Source organism: Sorex araneus, chromosome 1 (genome assembly GCF_027595985.1).
Source record: "Sorex araneus isolate mSorAra2 chromosome 1, mSorAra2.pri, whole genome shotgun sequence".
NCBI lineage: Eukaryota > Metazoa > Chordata > Mammalia > Eulipotyphla > Soricidae > Sorex > Sorex araneus.
The window spans coordinates 72442874-72461647 of record NC_073302.1 but is presented as its reverse complement, the minus strand read 5'-3'; the positions used below and the strand labels follow the sequence as shown (position 1 = coordinate 72461647).

Sequence of the window (18774 nt, the reverse complement as noted above, 5' to 3'; positions counted from 1 at the left end):
GCTAATCTGAAAAAAAAATAGTGTGAAGACTACTAAACTGTTTTTGCGGAAGTTTTAGAAAAAAGACATTAGCAGTTAGAATGCGATTACAGTTTAGATGGACCGGGAGACTGATGTGGGAGACCAGTTCTGACATGAGCTGTGAGATTTACCACAGTCTCCATGAAAAGCGAAGGCCTGGTGCCAAACGTCAGAAGACGCAACTTGCGTTATCTCTATTCTAGCGCGGGGAGTTGTTCTAGTCTTTCACGCTTCCCGCAGTTCCTCCATATCCCTCCATATCTTTTTGCCTCCCTTTTTTGCGTCCTAGTGAAAGAGGCAAACGGGAGACGAGTTTCCGAATCATCTGCTCCTTGCACACCAGTAAGTACCAGAGAGTTCAGATACTCCGGGCTCACAGGTACGCGGCTGTGCGCATTCACCACCTTCTAGATCTTATTATGGGGGATGGGGGGGAGGAGGTTGCCAGTCCCACCCTCCCCCACCCCAACACCCATACACAGCGTCTCCTCTCGCTCTTCCGACCTAAAAGGCAACTGAGGGGCCGGGATATCTTAGAGGTAAGGAGATGAGTCATTTCGCCCTGCCGACCCGGGTTTGATCCTGCCAAAGGATGTGTCCCAGAGCCCGGCCGGGAGTGACCCCTGAGTGGAGAGTCAGGAGTAAGCCTGAGCCCAGCTGGGTGTGACCTCACATCGTCCCCACATCTCTAAAAAAAAAAAAAGTCGCTGCCCACTCCAGCATCCCCCAAACCCCGCCACTACCCGGTGCAGCCAAGCTCCCCTGGACACAAAACGACCCTTCCGTGCCACCAGTCCCGAGTGCCCAGCGGAGATGCTTTAGGGCGGTGGAGACTGGATTCCGGGGGCGCTTGCAGGGTAGCTAGCAGCCCGGGGGGCTTTCGGCAGAGGGAGGGCGGTGGCTCCGAGTTAGCCTGCTTTGCTGTTCTGGGTTTCTTAGGACTCGGAAGGAGGAAGGTAAATCCAAGAAGAGCACGCTCAGGAAAACACTCGGAAGAAAAGCACAGTCCGAGGGCCGCCTTCATTCCTCGAAGCCGGGCCGCCCAGTCGGGGCCGCATGGGGTCGGGCGCGGCCACATCCCACCTGGGCGGAGGACCTTCCCAGAGCCTGGCTGAGGCACGTTCCTGGGAACCAGGATCTGGATCTCGGCCAGGGCCAGCCTTCAAAATGAAGGGGAACCTGATTGAGGTTTCTCAGTCCTTAGCTTCGTGAGCACACACAAGCCAGGATCAGGCATTCAGATACTCCTAGTTTTCTGGCCTGCAGAATGAGGGGGCTGGAGGCAGGAGGGTGGTCCGGGGGTTCCTGGCACCTTCCTTTCTCGGTGGAAAAAGGTTGTGGGTGCCTGCGAGGTTAGAGGCTCAGTAAACAGACGGTGCCCAGTGACTACTAGTTTCCTAATTTCTCTAAATTTATAAATTTCTTGATTATTTCCTAATGGTGCTGACAGGGTAAAAAGGTCCTTCTTTGCCACTTTCCTTCTTTTCTCCCTTTCTCTGTCTCGCTTTTCTCTTTTTTTTCTTCCTTTTTTTGGGGGGAGGGGGGCACGCCCTGCAGTTCTGGGCTACTCCCGGTTCAGTGCTCTGGGTTGCTTCAGGCGATGCTCTGAAACCATCAGGTGCATTGGATGGAACCCGGAGCTTCTGTATGAAAAAGCGTGTGCTCTAGCCCTTTGATCTGTCGCCTTGGACCTATAAGACCAATCTAGGACGTCCACAAACAACCTGACGGTTGCAGACTATTGGTACTAGTATTACTAGTATTATTACTAGTGAGCAGGCCTGGAGGGCAAGTGTCTTTACCGGGTACCCCACCGCCGCGGAACTCTGCCCAACCCCTTTATCCCCCATCTGGCTCCGATGCAACCCGTCAGCCGTCAGCCTGGCCTTAAGACATGCTTGACGGTCTTTATTGACCTCCCAACACTCAATTTTTTGTGCAGCAAAGGACCCAGGTGCTTGCAGAAGACCCCGAGTCACGCCCAACTTCAGGGCGGCACTGGAAGCCCCAGCGCAGAACCGCCTGGGACCTAGAGCTGCTGCCCTGGGACACAATGCCTGGGCCTGCGGCGTGCGCTGGGCAAAGGCTCATCTTCCCCGATGGATTCGGAGTATCAAGCAGCGACCAGCGCCGCTCGGTTTGGTGAGCTATGGAGCATGCCTGGCGCTGGCGCAGCCAAAGCCCCGACTTCTGCGCGCTCCAGGCGCTTGGGGCGGGGCCGGGAGGATGCGGCGCGCCAAGAGGACCCAGAGGAATCCCACTAATGGATGATGTTGAAAATGCGCACAACTTCACTCCGTGAAAAATTCGGAGTTTGAGGGCCGACTAAAGCAGGTTCTGACATTCGCTCACTTTCGTGGCAAAAGGAAAAAAAAAAGTGGGAAAAAAAATCATGTCGCCCGGAGCGCGTGCACCTTGTCAAGAATGACCAGGAAGGGGATGGCTCAGAGGTCTGGTGATTGCCCTATCTGGCGCATTTAATGTACTACCTAGAGCGTTTATCCCGAATTGGAAAGCAGGAGAGTTCTTAGCGGAAAAAAAAGAAGAAGACTCCGTTTTCTTTGCTTGTTGCAAACTCTTATGCTGTCCCCAACCCTGCAGAAATGGCTAGAGGGACGCTTGTCTTGCACAAGATCAACCCGGTTTCGATCCTAGGCGTCCCATGTGTGCCCCGGCAACCTCCAGGAGTGGTGCCTGAGCACAGAGCCAGGAGTAAACTGCCGGGTGTGGCCACAAAACAAAACCCCTGTATGGGATCTGGCGATGCACGCAAAGACAACCCGTGCAGGGGAAGTATAGTTTTAGAAGCTTGCATCCGGGAACTTTCCAAAACATCCCCGCAACCATAGTGGTGCAAGTACAGAGAGACGGTAAGGAATCCCAGCAGGATGTGCAGAGGCTTTTCACGGGGTGGAGATGAGAACGTGAGAGTTAAAATGGGCTAATTAAACGGTTGTTAAAAGAGTCTTCTCTCTCCCCTCGCCACGCAGCGCCACGCCCCGACCGTTTCACAAGGGGAGTGGCGAATCCTTCCTTTTCACGCTCACCCTGTTAATTTCTTCCAAAAGCGGCGCGGAAGACGATTCTTTTGAAAGCTCCGCACCCGCGCAGCGCTGAGACCGTGCTTTCCTGGCGGGATTACTTCGTGATCGGGATTGTCATCGTTTCCCTCCAGTCTGTCCTGAAATCAAGTAACAGTGAAAGTTTTCTGGTTGCAAAACTCCTTTAGGAATTAAGTCTCTTCGAAATAAACCAAATTAGTTCTTCAGCGCTCAAGAAAGAGATTAGAAACTCTCTGTAGAATTGCTAGACAGATTGTTTTTATTATTGTACATGTCCAAGACTCGGTGTTTCACGTGATATGGCCCTTTGCTCTGGACCGTCGTTTTGAAAATGCTAACGCTTTTAAGAAACCGATTCCCCTCCCGCACCCACTATAAAGCTGGTCATCACATTCCAAACTAATCTAAAAATCTCCTTCGCTCAGGAGAAAAATCTATTTCTATAAAGATAAAAAAGAGAAAATGTTTCCACTACCTCCATTTTTCTCCTATAGATGTTATACACATGAGGTCTCATCCTATCTCGACCTAATGATTTAAATGCCAACTTCAAATATTCGTGATGTATATTTTGAGCGCTTTTAAGATTTTTTTCCCTAGTATTTATTATGAATCCGAATTGTGAAGCTAAATTGTTCAATTGGGAAGAAAGCTAAAATTTAAAAGCAATTTCATTGAGATGGGACTGGAGCAATAACACAGCAGGTAGGGTGTTTGCCTTGCCCGCGGCTGACCCAGGTTCGATTCCCAGCATCCCATATGGTCCCCTGAGCACCGCCAGGGGTAATTCCTGAGTGCAGAGCCAGGAGTAACCCCTGTGCAGAGCCAGGTGTGACTCAAAAAAGAAAAAAAGCAATTTCATTGAGAAAGTGAGCAATGAGAAACATACCACACATACGTAGAGCATGTTAACATTTTATTTGGTTTACACAGGTTTAAATTTTAGCATCTCTCCACAGAAGATGACAAATTGGACACAAAATGGGTGATATATAAACGCCCTGAAATTTAAATTCTACTTATCTCACACATGAATTTCAGGGAGACACTAAGAGTGTGTGGTATTTAGCATCTGACATGGGGCTATTTGCAATGCCTAGAGAGTGAGGGGTCATGTGTACTGGAAATTGTATTCTCTTCGTTTTTCTATTTAATACTAAAGCAAAATGCCCCACTCACATTCCTCCGGAAATGTGCAAATCGGCAACGTCCTGGAGCCAGGAAGGGACTTGAGACCGTCGGAAGTTTAGGGAACATGATCCAACTTTTCCTTTGTAAATATTTTGTAGTGACTTAACTGGTTGCTCTGTAGCGGGATTCAGACGCGCAGCGCCAGCTCCAGCTGTCCAAGGAGGCTTGCGCACGAAGGCAGCCTAGGCAGCAGAGGCGGGAGAGTGGGCGCTTGGATTGCTCGCCTCCGGGTGCACCCCTCCAAGTCGGCATCCGGAAAGGGTGTGGGTGCGGTTCAAAAGGACGGCGAGGCCCCTTCACCGCTCAAAAGAGCGACCAGTGACGTCAACGAAAACCCACTGCTCCCAGCTGACACCCCAGCAGCGCCGCTGTGGTGGCAGACAGGCGCTCTAACTGGGAGCGCAGCCGCTGGGACAGTCCCGACGTCGCTGCTGCTGCTGCTGCTGCTGCTGCTGCTGCTGCTGCTGCTGCTGCTGCTGCTGCTGCTGCTGCTGCTGCTGCTGCTGCTGCTGCTGCTGCCAAATCGTCCGAGCGGCTGCCGCAGAAACGTGCAGCAAGGGGGCAGCGGCCTGATGGTGCAACAGGCAAGGAGGGCGCTGGAGCAGGTGGCAGTAGCCCCACGGCGTCGGGGGCGTACCCGGCTGCGCCGTCCCTGTGCCTTCGCCCCTGACCCCTTGCATGATACTCTCGATGCTGAAGGAGCTGGATCCTCCCCGAGGCCGCGACGCCTGCCCCGGGCCCTCCTCGCCAGGCTGGGAGCTCTGCGAGGGCTGCAGCCCCGGGAGGACGCCGAGGCTAGCTGGGTCCGCGCCTGGCGCTTTCCTGGGAGTCTGGGCGTAGGGCGGGGCCGAGAGGAGCAGGTAGCCCAGGGGCTGCGGGTGCAGCAGCGCGCACTGGTGGCTCCGGGGAGCGGCGGCGGAGGTGCCCGGGGCAGAAGGCGTCGGGGTCGGGGGCCCGAGCAGCAGACCCGGGTAGGGGCAGTGCAGGGCAGCGGGAGCGGCGGGCAGGGGGAAAGGATGATGCAGGGGGGCTCCCGGGGTAGGGTGGCGGCGCTTGAAACGCTTCCTGCGTCGCAGGAAGCTGCCGTTGTCGAACATGTCCTGGGAGGCGGGGTCCAGGCTCCAGTAGTTGCCCTTGCCCGGGTGGCCCGGCTCGCGGGGGATCTTCACGAAGCAGTCGTTGAGCGAGAGGTTGTGGCGGATGCTGTTCTGCCAGGCGGGGAACTTGCGGCGGTAGTAGGGGAAGCGGCCGCTGATGAAGGCGCAGATGCCGCTGAGCGTGAGGCGCTTGTGTGGGCTCTGCAGGATGGCCATGGTGATGAGCGCGATGTAGGAGTAGGGGGGCTTGGGGGGCGGCGGGGCGTCCTCGGCGGCCACCGCACACCCGGCCGCGGCCTTAAACTGGCCACTGAGTTCCGAGCCGGCGCTCGCGCCGCCGCGGCTCTCCGGGCGCTCTCCCTGCACGGCGCCGCCCCCGCCCCGCCGCGCCCCCCGCGGGCGCCGCCGCTCGGGGGACTCGGGTTCCTTCCTGTCGCCCGGCTCTTCCCGGCCCTCCGCGGCTTCGGGCTTCTCCTCTCCCAGGATGTCGATCTCGCTGTCTCCGCAGTCCGGCCCCCGGGGGCTGCGCGGCGCCGCGGAGCCGAGCGGCTCAGTTCTGGGCATGTTCAAGGAGCGGCAGGTGGTGCCGACGCAGAAGTGGCGGCCGCTCACCTGGTCCGCCTGGGGCTGCCCTAGAAGCCGCGCAGGTCCCCAAGAAGGATGCCTGCGGGGCTGGGTGATCCTTCTCGGCGTCTGGCTTGCTTTGCGTTCCTGGTTTCTCCTTTCCAGCACCGTCCGGCAAAGATGCACGTGGCCCCTTATTAAAGCTTCTTGGAGCCCCGGTGTGCTGGAGTCCCGCCCCTTTGTACCCCTACCTCACTGCGGGGCGTACTCCTTGCAGCGCCGTCCAGTGTTGAGGGGGCGCGGCACCCTCCGCTGGAAAATTCTTCAGTCTTCACCCCCACACCTCTAGCAGCCACCGGGGTCGCTGCCCCTCCACTCATGCTTAGCCAGCCAACAGCCTGAGAATTGCAGGGACTGTTAATTCGCTTTTTAAAGAGCGCGAATATAAAAAGAGGGAAGAAAATAAGTCTTACAGCATCCAGTTCCAGCCGCCCCGGCAAAGTAGAAAGTGGTGGACAGGGACCAGTCCCAAGCATGTTCCCCGGTTTTTTGTTGTTGTTGTTTTGCTTTTTGGGTCACACCCGGCGATGCACAGGGGTTAGGGGTTACTCCTGGCTTTTCACTCAGGAATTACCCCTGGCGCTGCTCAGAGGACTATATGGGATGCTAGGAATCGAACCTGGGTCGGCCACGTGCAAGGCAAACGCCCTACCCACCGAGCTATTGCTCCAGCCCCTGTTCCCTGGTTTTAGACGGCTGGATCCTGGCTCGTTTTCACTGGGGGATTCTGGCCTCACCCAGAATGAAGAGCTCAAATATTTTTGTAATGTTCTAACTGTATACCCAAGTTCAGGATGTGTGTGAGAGAGGGTGTTGCCCGGTCCTACGGTTTCCACATGATCTAAAATTTTAGAAAAGGCTAAAATAACCTATTATTGATGAAGTAAAAGGTGAAGAGAAAGCATGAAGGCAAAAGAAATGTGACTGTGAGCCAGGAACGGTGAACTACAATATGAAATATATACTTACACCAAGCACTGGCACTCACTAGCTTATGTAACTGCACTACTTTTCACCTATTTTACTTGTGCATTCTAGTTATTATTCTAAAGCAATATCTGCTCGTTCTTCACTGGACTGGCACTACCAGCTAAAATAATTTTGTCCTATGGTAACCAGCACAGGCCAAGTTTGAAAAACCTATTTCAAAAATAACTCCCCAATTCTCAGGGATGCACAGAATCTGTGAGGGCTCTCCTTGTGACCCACTAAAACACCACTAAACAATTTTATTATATTAAACCTATATCAACTGCAGCACTGAATGGAGCTACTAAATGCTTCTGTGTCTAAGTCACTAGGAGCAGTGTAACCACAGTTCTGTGACTCCCTGACCCACTTTGGGACTAACCAGGTTTTTCCATGGGCTTCTCAGAGATTGAAGTAGCAGGATGAGCGGAACATAACAGAAGGTGCTGGTATAAGAATTCTATTTACACAGCTTTCACTGTTTAGGCCACACTTGGCTATTAGGGCTTACTCTACACTTAGGGATCACTCCTGGCAGGGTTTGGGGTGCCTGGGATTGAACTCAGGTCAGTCGTGTGCAAGAGAAGTGCCCTACTCACTGTACTACCACTCCAACTTTCCAGTTTGCAAATCTAAAACTGGGGGGAAATACATCTCATTTAAAACAACAACAAACACCCAGGGGGTCAAGAAACAGCACAGTGGCTCTGCGCTCAGGGATCCTCCTGATGGGTTTGGGGCATCATTTAGAGTGCCAGGGTTTCAACTCGGGGTAGCTGTAAAGCAGGCGCCATACTCTCTGTACCATCTCTCTGGCCCTCATAACTTAACCTTCTAGCCTTCAGCCACACTTACCTTTCTGATCATCCCAGAGGCCATGCTCATTCCCACTTCTAGGGACCCTCCTACTGGCTCTTTCTATATAGCAGCACCCTCTCCCTTTTTGCTTTTGTTTTGGGGCCACACCTGGCAATGCTCAGGAGTTACTCCTGGCAGTGCTTAGGGAAACAAGGGATGCAGGGACCAAACCTGTGTGAGTGCGTGCAAGGAAAGCACCTTACCTGCTCTACTCTCTCTGGCCCCACGCACCTTCTGCCTTGCTTGCATGAAGAGCTCCTTTAAGTTTCATTCTGGACTTAAAGCCACCTCTCCTCAGAGAGGCTTTCCATGACCAATCTAAATCATAAATATTTTCATCAACTGCTTAAGACTACTTTGTATTTCCTTATTTATGTTTTCCACCAAAACATAAGTAGTATGGTTTATCTGATGCTTGCAATTTCAGCCTCAGCACTAATAACTGGCCACTGTCAGTGTTTCTTCCCCTTCCTTCACGTTGTTGCCATGAGTGGGTGTCCACCCTGGATGCTCACAGTGGAGGTCACATTCTGGTGCTGTGCGCACACATCTTTTAGTTGTGGCACTTGCTGGGAGTTACAGATTTTAGTTGTATAAGAAATCACATACTTTGTGGCAGCCTTAGGAGTCATAGACAACAGAGCACATATGGGATGCACCGAGGATCAAACTCTTGGCCTCCTGCTTGCAAGATAGGCACACTTACTTATTTTTGCAGCACCAGGGTTCAAAGCCAGGTCACATGCTTGTAAGGCTCACACTTTGCCAGTTCCACTGCAGGTACTTTTAGAGACCGTGCCACATCCCCTGGGTCCTAAAAGATCTTGTTTTTCCAAATGAAAATATTCTGTTTTCTATGTAGCAGTTAAAGAATCTGGTATGGTTATATGCATTGGTCTGAGAAGGTTTAAAGCTACTAGGTGAAACAAATGTTTTAGTTTTGGGGCCATTTCCGACTGTGCTCAGAGACCACTCCTGATGGGGCTCAGTAACGAATCTGGGTCAGCTTCGGGCAAAAATCAAGCACCTTATGTGCTGTACTATCACTCTATCACTCTATTCCCTTTAGCTGAATTTTTTTTTCTTTTTGGGTTACACCCAGTGATGCTCAGGGGTTACTCCTGGCTCTACAGTCAGGAATTATGCCAGCGGTGCTCAGGGGACCATATGATATGCTGGGGATCAAACCCAGTTCAGCCACGTGCAAGGCAAACGCCCTACCCGCTGTGCTATCACTCCAGCCCCTGAAATTCCTTTAAAAGCAAACTGCAGGACTGGAGATAACGCAAGGGCTGGATGCATGCTTTACATGCTGAAGTCCTAAGTTTGGTCCATGGTACTGCAGTAGTCCCCCAAATACTGCCAGGAATGACTTCTAGGAACAAGCAAGAAGTGGTCCCTGAGCACTACCCCATGTGGGCCCAAACAAAGGCAAACTACAGGGGCAATGCCAGGAATATAGCCTGGTGATAAAGAACATGTCAGGTATGTATGAGATGTCACGTTCTATCCCAGCACCTCCAAAAAAGGGTGAGCTATATTACAACATATACAGAATGATATTTTATTTAAAACACAAATATTGTGAAAATACAACCTTTCTCTGAGGATATTTACAAGATCATTACATTTCCTGCAAAAAAAAAAAAGCTTAAACTATGATCACGATAATGATAGGATGACAATTCACTCTGGGAAAAAACAGAAACCATAATGTATGTGCATGTGAAAAGAAATGTCTGAAAGAATAGACAATAAACTGACAACACCTTTTACATGACAGTGATGGGGGGAAAAAAAACAAGGAAAACCAACTTCCTCTGTGTTTTCATTTTATAATATAAATGTATTCTTCATAATGAAAAATACTTAAGTATGAATATATTTAAAGGGAAAAACCAAATATTTGAGACTTATACATACAGAATTAAAAAAAATTTATTAGTGTATACAGAATTTTAAAGAAGGGACTGGAACAATAGTACAGTGGGTATGGCGCTTGCCTTGCACATGGCCAACCCAGGTTCAATCCCCAGCATCCCAGATGGTCCTCCAAGCACACCCAGGAGTAATTCCTGAGTGCAGAGCCAGGAGTAACCCCTGAGCATTGCTGGGTGTGAGCCAAAAAGGAAAAAAAAATTTTTAAACATAAAGAATATGAAGTAATATTACTTCTAACATTTACCTCACAGAAAGAAAATATTAAGTTCTTTTTCTTGTTGTCTAGAATAGGGGAATACAGAATTTACTATCTGACAAAAAAATTCTTAAGAATTATAATCACATAATTACGAACAAAATTGTTAGAAAGAAAACATTCCTCTTAAGAGCTGAGACAGGTACAACATTAACATATGAAGTAACATAATAACAATCAATGCTATCACTATTATCACTTACTACCTTATAAACAAGGAAACTGATATCAGAGAAAATATCTTGCCCAAAATACAGTAAAACCAGAATTAAAGTTCAGATCTGACTGGAAAACCAGAAGACTTCCTGTGGGGCAATTTACTGTCATGAAAATAAGCATATACACTCATTTGTGAAGTATAAAATAAAATCACATGAGGCTGACACCCAAGGACAGTAGATACAAGGGCCAGGGGGATTGCCCCATAGCTGGAAGACTGCTTCATGAGCAGAGGGGAGAAGGCAGATGGAATAGATAAGGGATCACTAAGAAAATAATGGCTGGAGGAACCAGATGGAATGGGATATGCATGCCGAAAGTAGTTAATGGACCAAACATGATGAACTCTCAGTGTCTGTGTTGCAAGCTATAATGCCCAAAAGTAGAGAGAGTATGGGGAATATTGTCTGCCATAGAGGCAGGGGGAGGGTGGGAAAGGGGGGATATACCCGGGATACTGGTGGTGGGGAATGTGCACTGGTGGAGGGATGGGTGTTTGATCATTGTGAGATTGTAACCCGAACATGAAAGCTTGTAACTATCTCATGGTGATTTAATAAAATTTTAAAAATTAAAAAAAAAAAAGAAAAGAAGCATATATTCTCTCACCACAAATCAGGAGAAAGGATTCAGAGGCAAATGGATGAAGAGTATAAAGAAATTATGTAAGGGTCTGGGAGATACCTCAAGAGGGATGTCCATGCTTTTTGTTTCAGTGAAAGATTTTATTGAAGTAAGATAGTTTTTATTGAACAAAACTTTCTTAGAAATATGTGCCTATAAAGGGGAAGGGGAGGAGAGAGAGACAGACAGACAGACAGACAGACAGACAGACAGAGAAGGTCTGCCACAGAGGCAGGTTGGGTTGGTGGCAGGAGGGAAACTGGTGACATGAATAGCAGAAAATGTATACCAGTGAAGGGACTGAAGGAATGAGTACAGGAACACTGTATGGGTGAAATCCAATCACGAACAACTTTGTAACTATATCTCACTGGAGTCAAAAATATAAAAAAGAAGGAAAAAAAATTATGTAAAAAGGAGGAAAAAAATGTGTTCAAGAGGGAACACAGTCTTCTCCAGAGAGGAGAAAGAAAGAGAGATGAGCAAGTGAGATATATATATATGTTCAAGGGAAAACACAGGCTTGAAAAGCAAGTCAGGGTTCCCAGGTTCTATCACTGGCACCACACAGTGCCCATAAGAACTGGTCAGAGCAACCTCAGAGCGTTAAGCCAGGAGAGGGAGGGAGGAAGGGAAAGAAGGGAGAGAGAGGGAGGGAGGGAGGGAGGGAGGGAGGAAGGAAGGAAGGAAGGAAGGAAGGAAGGAAGGAAGGAAGGAAGGAAGGAAGGAAGGAAGGAAGGAAGGAAGGAAGTCCTGAGACCCACAATAGTACAAAAGAAAAAAATTTCCTCACATTAAAATGATTTTAAAATTGGGGGGAGAGGTGGCACCCCCCAAGGTGCTCAGGGGTTACTCCTGCTCTGCACCCAGGAATTACCTCTAGCTCAAGGTGCCCCAAATGGGATTCTGGGGATCAAACCTGGCTGGCCGCATGGAAGGCAAATGCCATACCCACTGTACTATCTCTCCAGCCCCTAAAAATACTTTTTAAAAAGTTATGTAAACAGTGCTGCAATGAACATGAGTGCAGATGTCATCTCTACTATACCTTTTTGCCTCTTTGGGATATATTCCCAGGAGTGGTATTGCTGGGTCAAATGAGAGCTCAATTTCTAATTTTTTGAGAATCGTCCATATTGTTTTCCAAAAGGGCTGAACCAGTCGGCATTCCTACCAACAGTGAAGGAGAGTCCTTTTCTCCCCATATCCTCGCCAACACCAGTTGCTTTTTTTTTTTTGGATATGGGCCAATCTCTGTGGTGTGAGATGATATCTCATTGTTCTTTTGATCTGCATCTCCCTGATTATTAGTGATGTAGAGCATTTTCTCATGTGCCTCGGAGCCATTCGGATTTCTTCTTTGAGAAAGTTTCTGTTCATTTCATCACCCCATTTTTTGATCGGATTGGCAGTTTTCTTCTTGTGGAGTTCAACAAGTGCCTTGTATATCCTTGATATCAACCCCTTATCGGATGGGTATTGGGTGAATATTTTTTCCCGTTCTATAGACTGTTTTTGTACTTTGGTCACTGTCTCTTTTGAGGTGCAGAAGCTTCTTAGTTTAAGATAGTCCCATTTATTTATCTCTGTTTTTACTTCCTTGGCCAGTGGTGTGTCATCTTTGAAGATAACGTTGGCTTCAATTTCATGGAGGGTTTTTCCGACCTTGTCTTCAATGTACCTTATGGATGGGAGGGATACTGGGAGCATTGATGGAGGAGAATGGGCACTGGTGGAGGGATGTAAACGAAATGCAAACATGAAAGTTCATAAGTCTGTAACTGTACCTCACGGTGATTCACTAATAAAAATTTTTTTTAAAGTTATGTAAAAAAGATACAGAATGCTGGAGAAGGAAGAGAGATAATCAGGCTACTTCTAATCACTCGATGCATTTCAGATATTTAAAGTCTTGGAGGGAAGACAAGTTATAAAATCCACTTGACATGGACATGTATTTGACAGGATATTTAACAACTTTTAGGAAATTTCTTTTTTAAACTCCATCTAATGCTTTTTCCTTACAATCTAAAGAGAGCTGTGCTGAACCAAGTCTTTTGTAGGAACAGGACAAAGGTTCTATACTATACACCAACCACTTAATTACATAACATTATCCAAAGCCCTCTGCATTTATATTTGAATTTTTGCACCTTGCCAATTTTCATCATTATTATAATTGATTTCCGTGGGTCAGAAATTCAGCATATGTAAATTTCAAAAACAAATTTCAAAGATAGTTCTATAAAAGAACTGCCCATCAAATATATTTATATACACACACACATACACACACACACACACACACACACACACACACACTTCAGAGGATATGTATATTTGCAGGGGGTAGGGAGTTGGGCCACACCTGGCTGTGATCAGGGGTTACTTCTAGGCCTGTACTCAGGAATTACTCCTGGTACCACAGGACTGGAGCGATAGCCCAGCAGGTAGCCTGTTTGCCTTGCATGAGGCCGACCCAGGTTCAATTCTTTCATCCCTCTCGGAGAGCTCGGCAAGCTACTGAGAGTATTCCCCCCCACATGGCAGAGCCTGGCAAGCTACCCGTGGCGTATTCGATATGCCAAAAACAGTAACAAGTTTCACAATGGAGACATTACTGGTGCCTACTCGAGCAAATCGATGAACAACCGGACAACAGTGCTACACTGCAGTGCTACCACAGGGATTGAACTCAGGTCAGCTGCGTGCAAGGCAAGTGCCTTACCCACTATACTATCACTCTGGTCCCATTCAGAGGAAAAATTTTATTGTATGAATATCGAATGCTTTACATACTGATTACAATGTTTTATTCTATAAAATAAATACTATTTTAAGTACAACAGACTTCATAGTATATAACAGAAGCAGAATGCCTAAAATATGACCAGTAGAAAGCTTCTACCCAATTTTTCATCCAACCCTTTTCATAAGAAATCCTCTAGTGTTAAAGAACGATTTGATCTTCTTTCTGATATGCTGTTCACCGCTGCTTTTCCGTTTCTGTCACAGTAGCTGTAAACAGTTGTTTAAGGATATCTTTATCTAAATGCCTGCCTGCAAACAGAACAAAATGTGGGGTGGTTATATGAAATTATTGAAATGATAGTACACCTATAAATTCCAAATCATTCATGTTTGATGATCCTAGAAATTCACAAAAAGATAATTCTGAGTGATTCCTTCCTTAACTTTAAAATTGACTCCCTTGAAATCAAACTGGCTCCTGGGTTCATCAGTTTTTTTGAAACGGAAGAGTAAAAGGTCCAATCAATCTTATGAATGTTATCACTTAAGATTAAGAGAGACATATTAGTCACAAGTTTATGTAGGTTTGCAAGTGTTCTGGTCAGTTAGTGTGACATATGGACCATCACACATCACTCTGAAATATAGTTTACACTGTGCTGAGAAATGTAACCGTCACTTACCAATAAAAACCAATCGGTTTATTCTCTCAGTGTCATTTTCCCAGCATATCGGAGTCTCCTCCAGGTCATACAGTTCATGGACACCTTGGACAATCACTTGCTGTGGCTTGTCTCTGATTGACACCAGTCCCTGTTCAGAGATAATGAACTCAGAGCGTCAGTTTGAATTTAAAAACAGAATTGGAGCACCAAAGTGAATAGATTGTTCTTACTCCATCTTAAAATGTCAACTCATAACGACGCTGTTAAAATTACTTAATTTGAGTCATACATGCATCATTACCTAAAGCTTCCAATTAAAAAAAAGCTGGGGGGAGCTTCTGTACCCATTTACTCTTACATAATCTCCCTTTAATGATAAAATGAATACATAGGAGGTGATTCTCTCAGATTTCACACAGCAAAGTCAAAATCATAAATCACAAAAGGATGACATTATGTTTTCGTAAGATTCTGCTGATCATTCGATTTGGGGGCTGGGCCCCCAGGACTGCAGGGCTTACTCATGGCTCACTCTGTGCTCAAGGATCATGCCAGGAAATGCTCAAGAATCATATGTGATGTCAGAGTTTGAACTGGGTTGGCTATGTACAAGGCAAGTGCCTTTACCTCCCTGTACTATTTCTCTGACCCCTTTTATTCTGCTTTTAAGGATTTTATATTTCTTTCAGTGTTTTAGTAGGAAGATTTAAGAAATTAAAGAATTTAGTAATATTTTTTATTTTGAATGGGGTAGGGCGTTCGCGTTTCACACAGCCGACCCGTATTCGATTCCTCTGCCCCTCTCGGAGAGTCCGGCAAGCTACTTAGAGTATCGAGCCCGCACGGCAGAGCCTGGCAAGCTACCCGTGGCGCATCCGATATGCCAAAAACACTAACAAGTTTCACAATGGAGACCTTACTGGTGCCCACTCGAACAAATAGATGAGCAATGGGATGACAGTGACAGTTGAATGGGGTATAATAAGTGGAAATAACTATTGGATAACATTGGTTTGTCCTTGCTCCTCCCACAGGGAGCTTAGATTTGCTTTTCTCTTTCCTTTATTTCCTTTGCATGGTTCAGCAATGTCCTTTTGTATAGACTGAGGGCTGGAGTGATAGCACAGCAGTAGGGCATTCGCCTTTCACGCAGCCAACCCGTGTTTGATTCCTCCGCCCCTCTTGGAGAGCCCGGCAAGCTACCGAGAATATCGAGCCCGCGAGGCCGAGCCTGGCAGCTACCCGTGGCATACTGGATATACCAAAAACAGTAACAATAAGTCTCTCAATGAGAGGCGTTACTGGTGCCCGCTCGAACAAATCAATGAGCAACGGGATGACAGTGACAGTGACATAGACTCAGGAAGACAGTTGATGCTACACTTTTGTAACATGGGGGTTAATTGACTCTGAATAATATTTATTCCTGGGCTGTTATATTTACTTGGTTTGCCCTTACTTCCTAACACCCCCAAAAGAGGGTCCTGGTGAGGGACAAGGATGGACCTAGGGTAAGCTATAAGCTACCCTGGCATCAAAAATGGACAAGCTAAGAATAATACTAACTAAGCACACAGTCCTGGAACAAACTCTGTCATGACCCAGTAAGAAATAACTGAATAAGGATCTTGATGGGGTTAGGAAAGACTAACCTGACCTGAGGACTGTAGTCTGGGATATAAGTGAGATGTACCCAGGAAAAGCCAACCTTTAAGCCTAATATATCTCTTACCGTGTTCATACATAATGATTAGAAATATTGTTAAGAAGTAAATTGAATAGGATTGTTTAAATGGATAACTAGCTGTGGAAAGGAGAAGGCAATATTCCCATAAGATGGGATCCCACCCTTGAGCAGATCTCCTGGTAATCTAGAGTGCTGAACCTCCAGATGAGATTTTGTCCCTGAGTTAATCTCCTAGAAGAACTTCCCCTGCTGAGGGGCTTTACATCTGTTTATTGTTATGTTCACCCCCACATATGGGTACCCCCCCTTCATGATCTCTATAAAACTACAAAGTAAAGGAGAAGAGAGAGAATAAGAATAAAGGGTCCCTGATTGCCGCCCAGCCTGCGGCCCTGTTCTTTGATTTCCTGTTCCTTTGTTTGTCTGGCACCTTTGGTCGGCATTGGGAGGCAGTTCTCAGCCACCAAATGCACACATTCCCCACACCCACACTTTTTGAACTCACATATGATAAAATCAATAAAAACTATTTTATGTGTATGTGCTTCCAGCCTTGGAGATCTCAGCCCTGGATCCCGCACTGTACTGCACTGTTGTTCCGTTGTTCATCGATTTGCTCAAGCGGGCACCATTAACATCTCCATTATGGGACTTGTTGTTACTGTTTGTGGCATACTGAATATGCCACAGGTAGCTTCTGGAATTATAAAAGTGGTCATAAGGCCTTGTCAAAGGCAATCTAGCTAGACAAGCAACTCCCAGAGGTGGGGGGAAGGACACATCTCGTGTCATAAATACTTAGGAAATATGTGAAGAAATCTGAGTTTCCAAACAAAGTTTTTTTTAAGGGGGCAGTGGGGCATACCCAGCAGTGCTCAGAGCTTACCCTGGCTCTGTGCTCAGTGGTACTCCTAGAGGCCTCAGGGGGCCACAGGCAGTGCTGGGGATCAAACCTGGGTCAGTCACTTGCGAGGCAAGAGCCCAACCCACTGTATTATCTCTTTGGTCCCAAGAACAGAACTCTTCTATTTCTTCTTCTTTTTGTTTTTAATTGTATGACACGTGTTTATTGTCTGTGAAAAGCATCAAGAAGCCTAAGATTCAGATGCTGCAAGATTTCTAATATTGTTTCTGCTAAGGCTCAGTTTTCTCTGACCAAGCTAAAACAGAAAACTGCCCTGAGACTTGGAGGAGAGCCTGGGAGTGACTCCCAGCACACAGGCTGCTGCACAAAACAAAGCTGGACAGAGAAACCATACTTTCTGCTGTGATTTCCAAAGCTGTGCTCAGCAGTGGAGATACAGAAAAACAAAAATAGGTGAAGGTCTATTTGTACTAAACAGTGCTTGGCTCTGTTCAAGACCTAACAAAGCGTGAGAAAACAGCCAAATAAGGGTGCCGCACCTTTAGCCGTATGACCTCCATGCAGGCGCCATCCTTGGTCCGCACGTTCTTTTCCCAGAGAAGATTCTGTATCATGTGAATATTTTAACAAGACCAATCGTCAGTAATACCAGTCACAGCTATGTCATCAAAAAGGCAACAAATCATCAATCTTTTGACAACTGCACACACCTGAATAAATATATTGAGATTTTCTTCCTTTGCATTTCCTGGGACTTCAAAGGTGACTGTAACAATACTCTGCAAATCAAGAGAGAATCAATAGTGAATTTTCTGTACCAGTGTCAGTATATGGGAGAGTGGTCCTTTGCGGGTACAACCAGCAGTGCTGGGGAGCAGTTCCCAGCTCTGTGCTCAGTGGGAGTGCTCAGTGCAGCATGAGGGTCTGGGGACCTAACCAGGTCAGCTGCGTGCAAAGCAAGTGCTATTTGAAGCCATGTGAAAAGAAATGCATTATTGGAACTTGGGTATCTTTCTCATGATAGTTGCTGATTGTTTTTTTAATCAGGAATTCTGTTTTTATTTGTTTGTTTTTGGGCCACACCCAGCAGTGCTCCTCGTTCGTGCTCAGGGATCATTCCTGGCAGGCTTTGAGGACTATATGTGGTGCTGGGGATCGAATTGAGTCAGCCACATGCAAGACAAACAACCTAGCCACTTTACTATCACTCCAGCTCCAGAAAGTCTATTTTCTTTTTATTTATTTACTTGTTTATTTATTTTTTTTATAAGTTAGTTCACAGTATTTGACTATATTTAATATTCAAACACCAATCTAACCACCATTACACCTTTCCACCACCAAATTTGGGAAGTTTCCATCCCAAACCCCAAACAACCAAAATAATATATTTTGTATTGTCTGTTATAAAGAACTGCTAAACATGCTTACAAAGAAGTGTTCATATAGAAAACAGTGTGAAGATTGTTCTATTTTGGCAGAAGTCATTAAAATATTCTATAGGATATCACTAACATGCTGTTAAAAGTTGGGGTGATATCCCTGTTTTTCTGTACAGAAAATGGCGGCGGCCCTTTGGACCCTGCTGCGGAGCGAGCATGATGGAAGAGCCCAAGGAGGCGCCCTTGGACTCCAAGCAGCCCACTGAACTAATTCCGGCACGGGATTGGAGAACCCACGGCGGGCTGAAACAGTGGAAACCAGGCATCCCCCAATTCTTTTAACCTCTCTCTCTCAACCCCTTCCTCCCGAGCACAGCGCAGGGTCCTCGGCTTTCTGAGCGCAAAATGGAGACACCGAGCCTCTCTCTAGGTTTCTCCATCTTATGAGCACCATAAAAGGGTAAAAGTTTGTAGTGATGTTATTTCTGGTTGTACTTTCCCTGGACTTTATACAGAAACCCAAAACTGCGCGGCCGCTGCCGCGGCTGCACGACCTAATGTC

General features: G+C 47.0%; 2 protein-coding genes across 3 annotated transcripts in view; both read right to left on the bottom strand.

Moving 5' to 3' along the window:
• Window positions 1-3071: 3071 nt before the first annotated feature.
• LOC101536887 (zinc-regulated GTPase metalloprotein activator 1B) overlaps window positions 3072-18774 on the bottom strand; it is a 56148-nt gene continuing 40445 nt past the window's right edge. Inside the window, exons 12-15 of one of the 2 annotated variants that reach the window (XM_055119863.1) lie at window positions 17541-17609; window positions 17370-17435; window positions 14297-14426; window positions 3072-3202 (exon numbers count right to left, since the gene is read on the bottom strand). In XM_055119863.1, the coding sequence (XP_054975838.1) occupies window positions 3180-3202; window positions 14297-14426; window positions 17370-17435; window positions 17541-17609 (288 nt within the window). In that variant the 3' untranslated portion in view covers window positions 3072-3179. Of the gene's footprint in view, window positions 3203-13658; window positions 13923-14296; window positions 14427-17369; window positions 17436-17540; window positions 17610-18774 lie in introns of those variants that run through there. The other variant, XM_055119856.1, reaches the window with a different exon arrangement.
• Window positions 4540-6115, bottom strand: LOC129399594 (forkhead box protein D4-like 1). Its single transcript, XM_055119854.1, has one exon. It carries the CDS (start codon window positions 5933-5935, stop codon window positions 4664-4666), a length of 1272 nt encoding a protein of 423 aa, XP_054975829.1. The 5' UTR covers window positions 5936-6115; the 3' UTR covers window positions 4540-4663.

Bases quoted from the DNA above. Each gene is read 5' to 3' on its own strand.
- LOC129399594 (XM_055119854.1), bottom strand. From the start codon at position 5,935: ATGCCCAGAACTGAGCCGCTCGGCTCCGCGGCGCCGCGCAGCCCCCGG.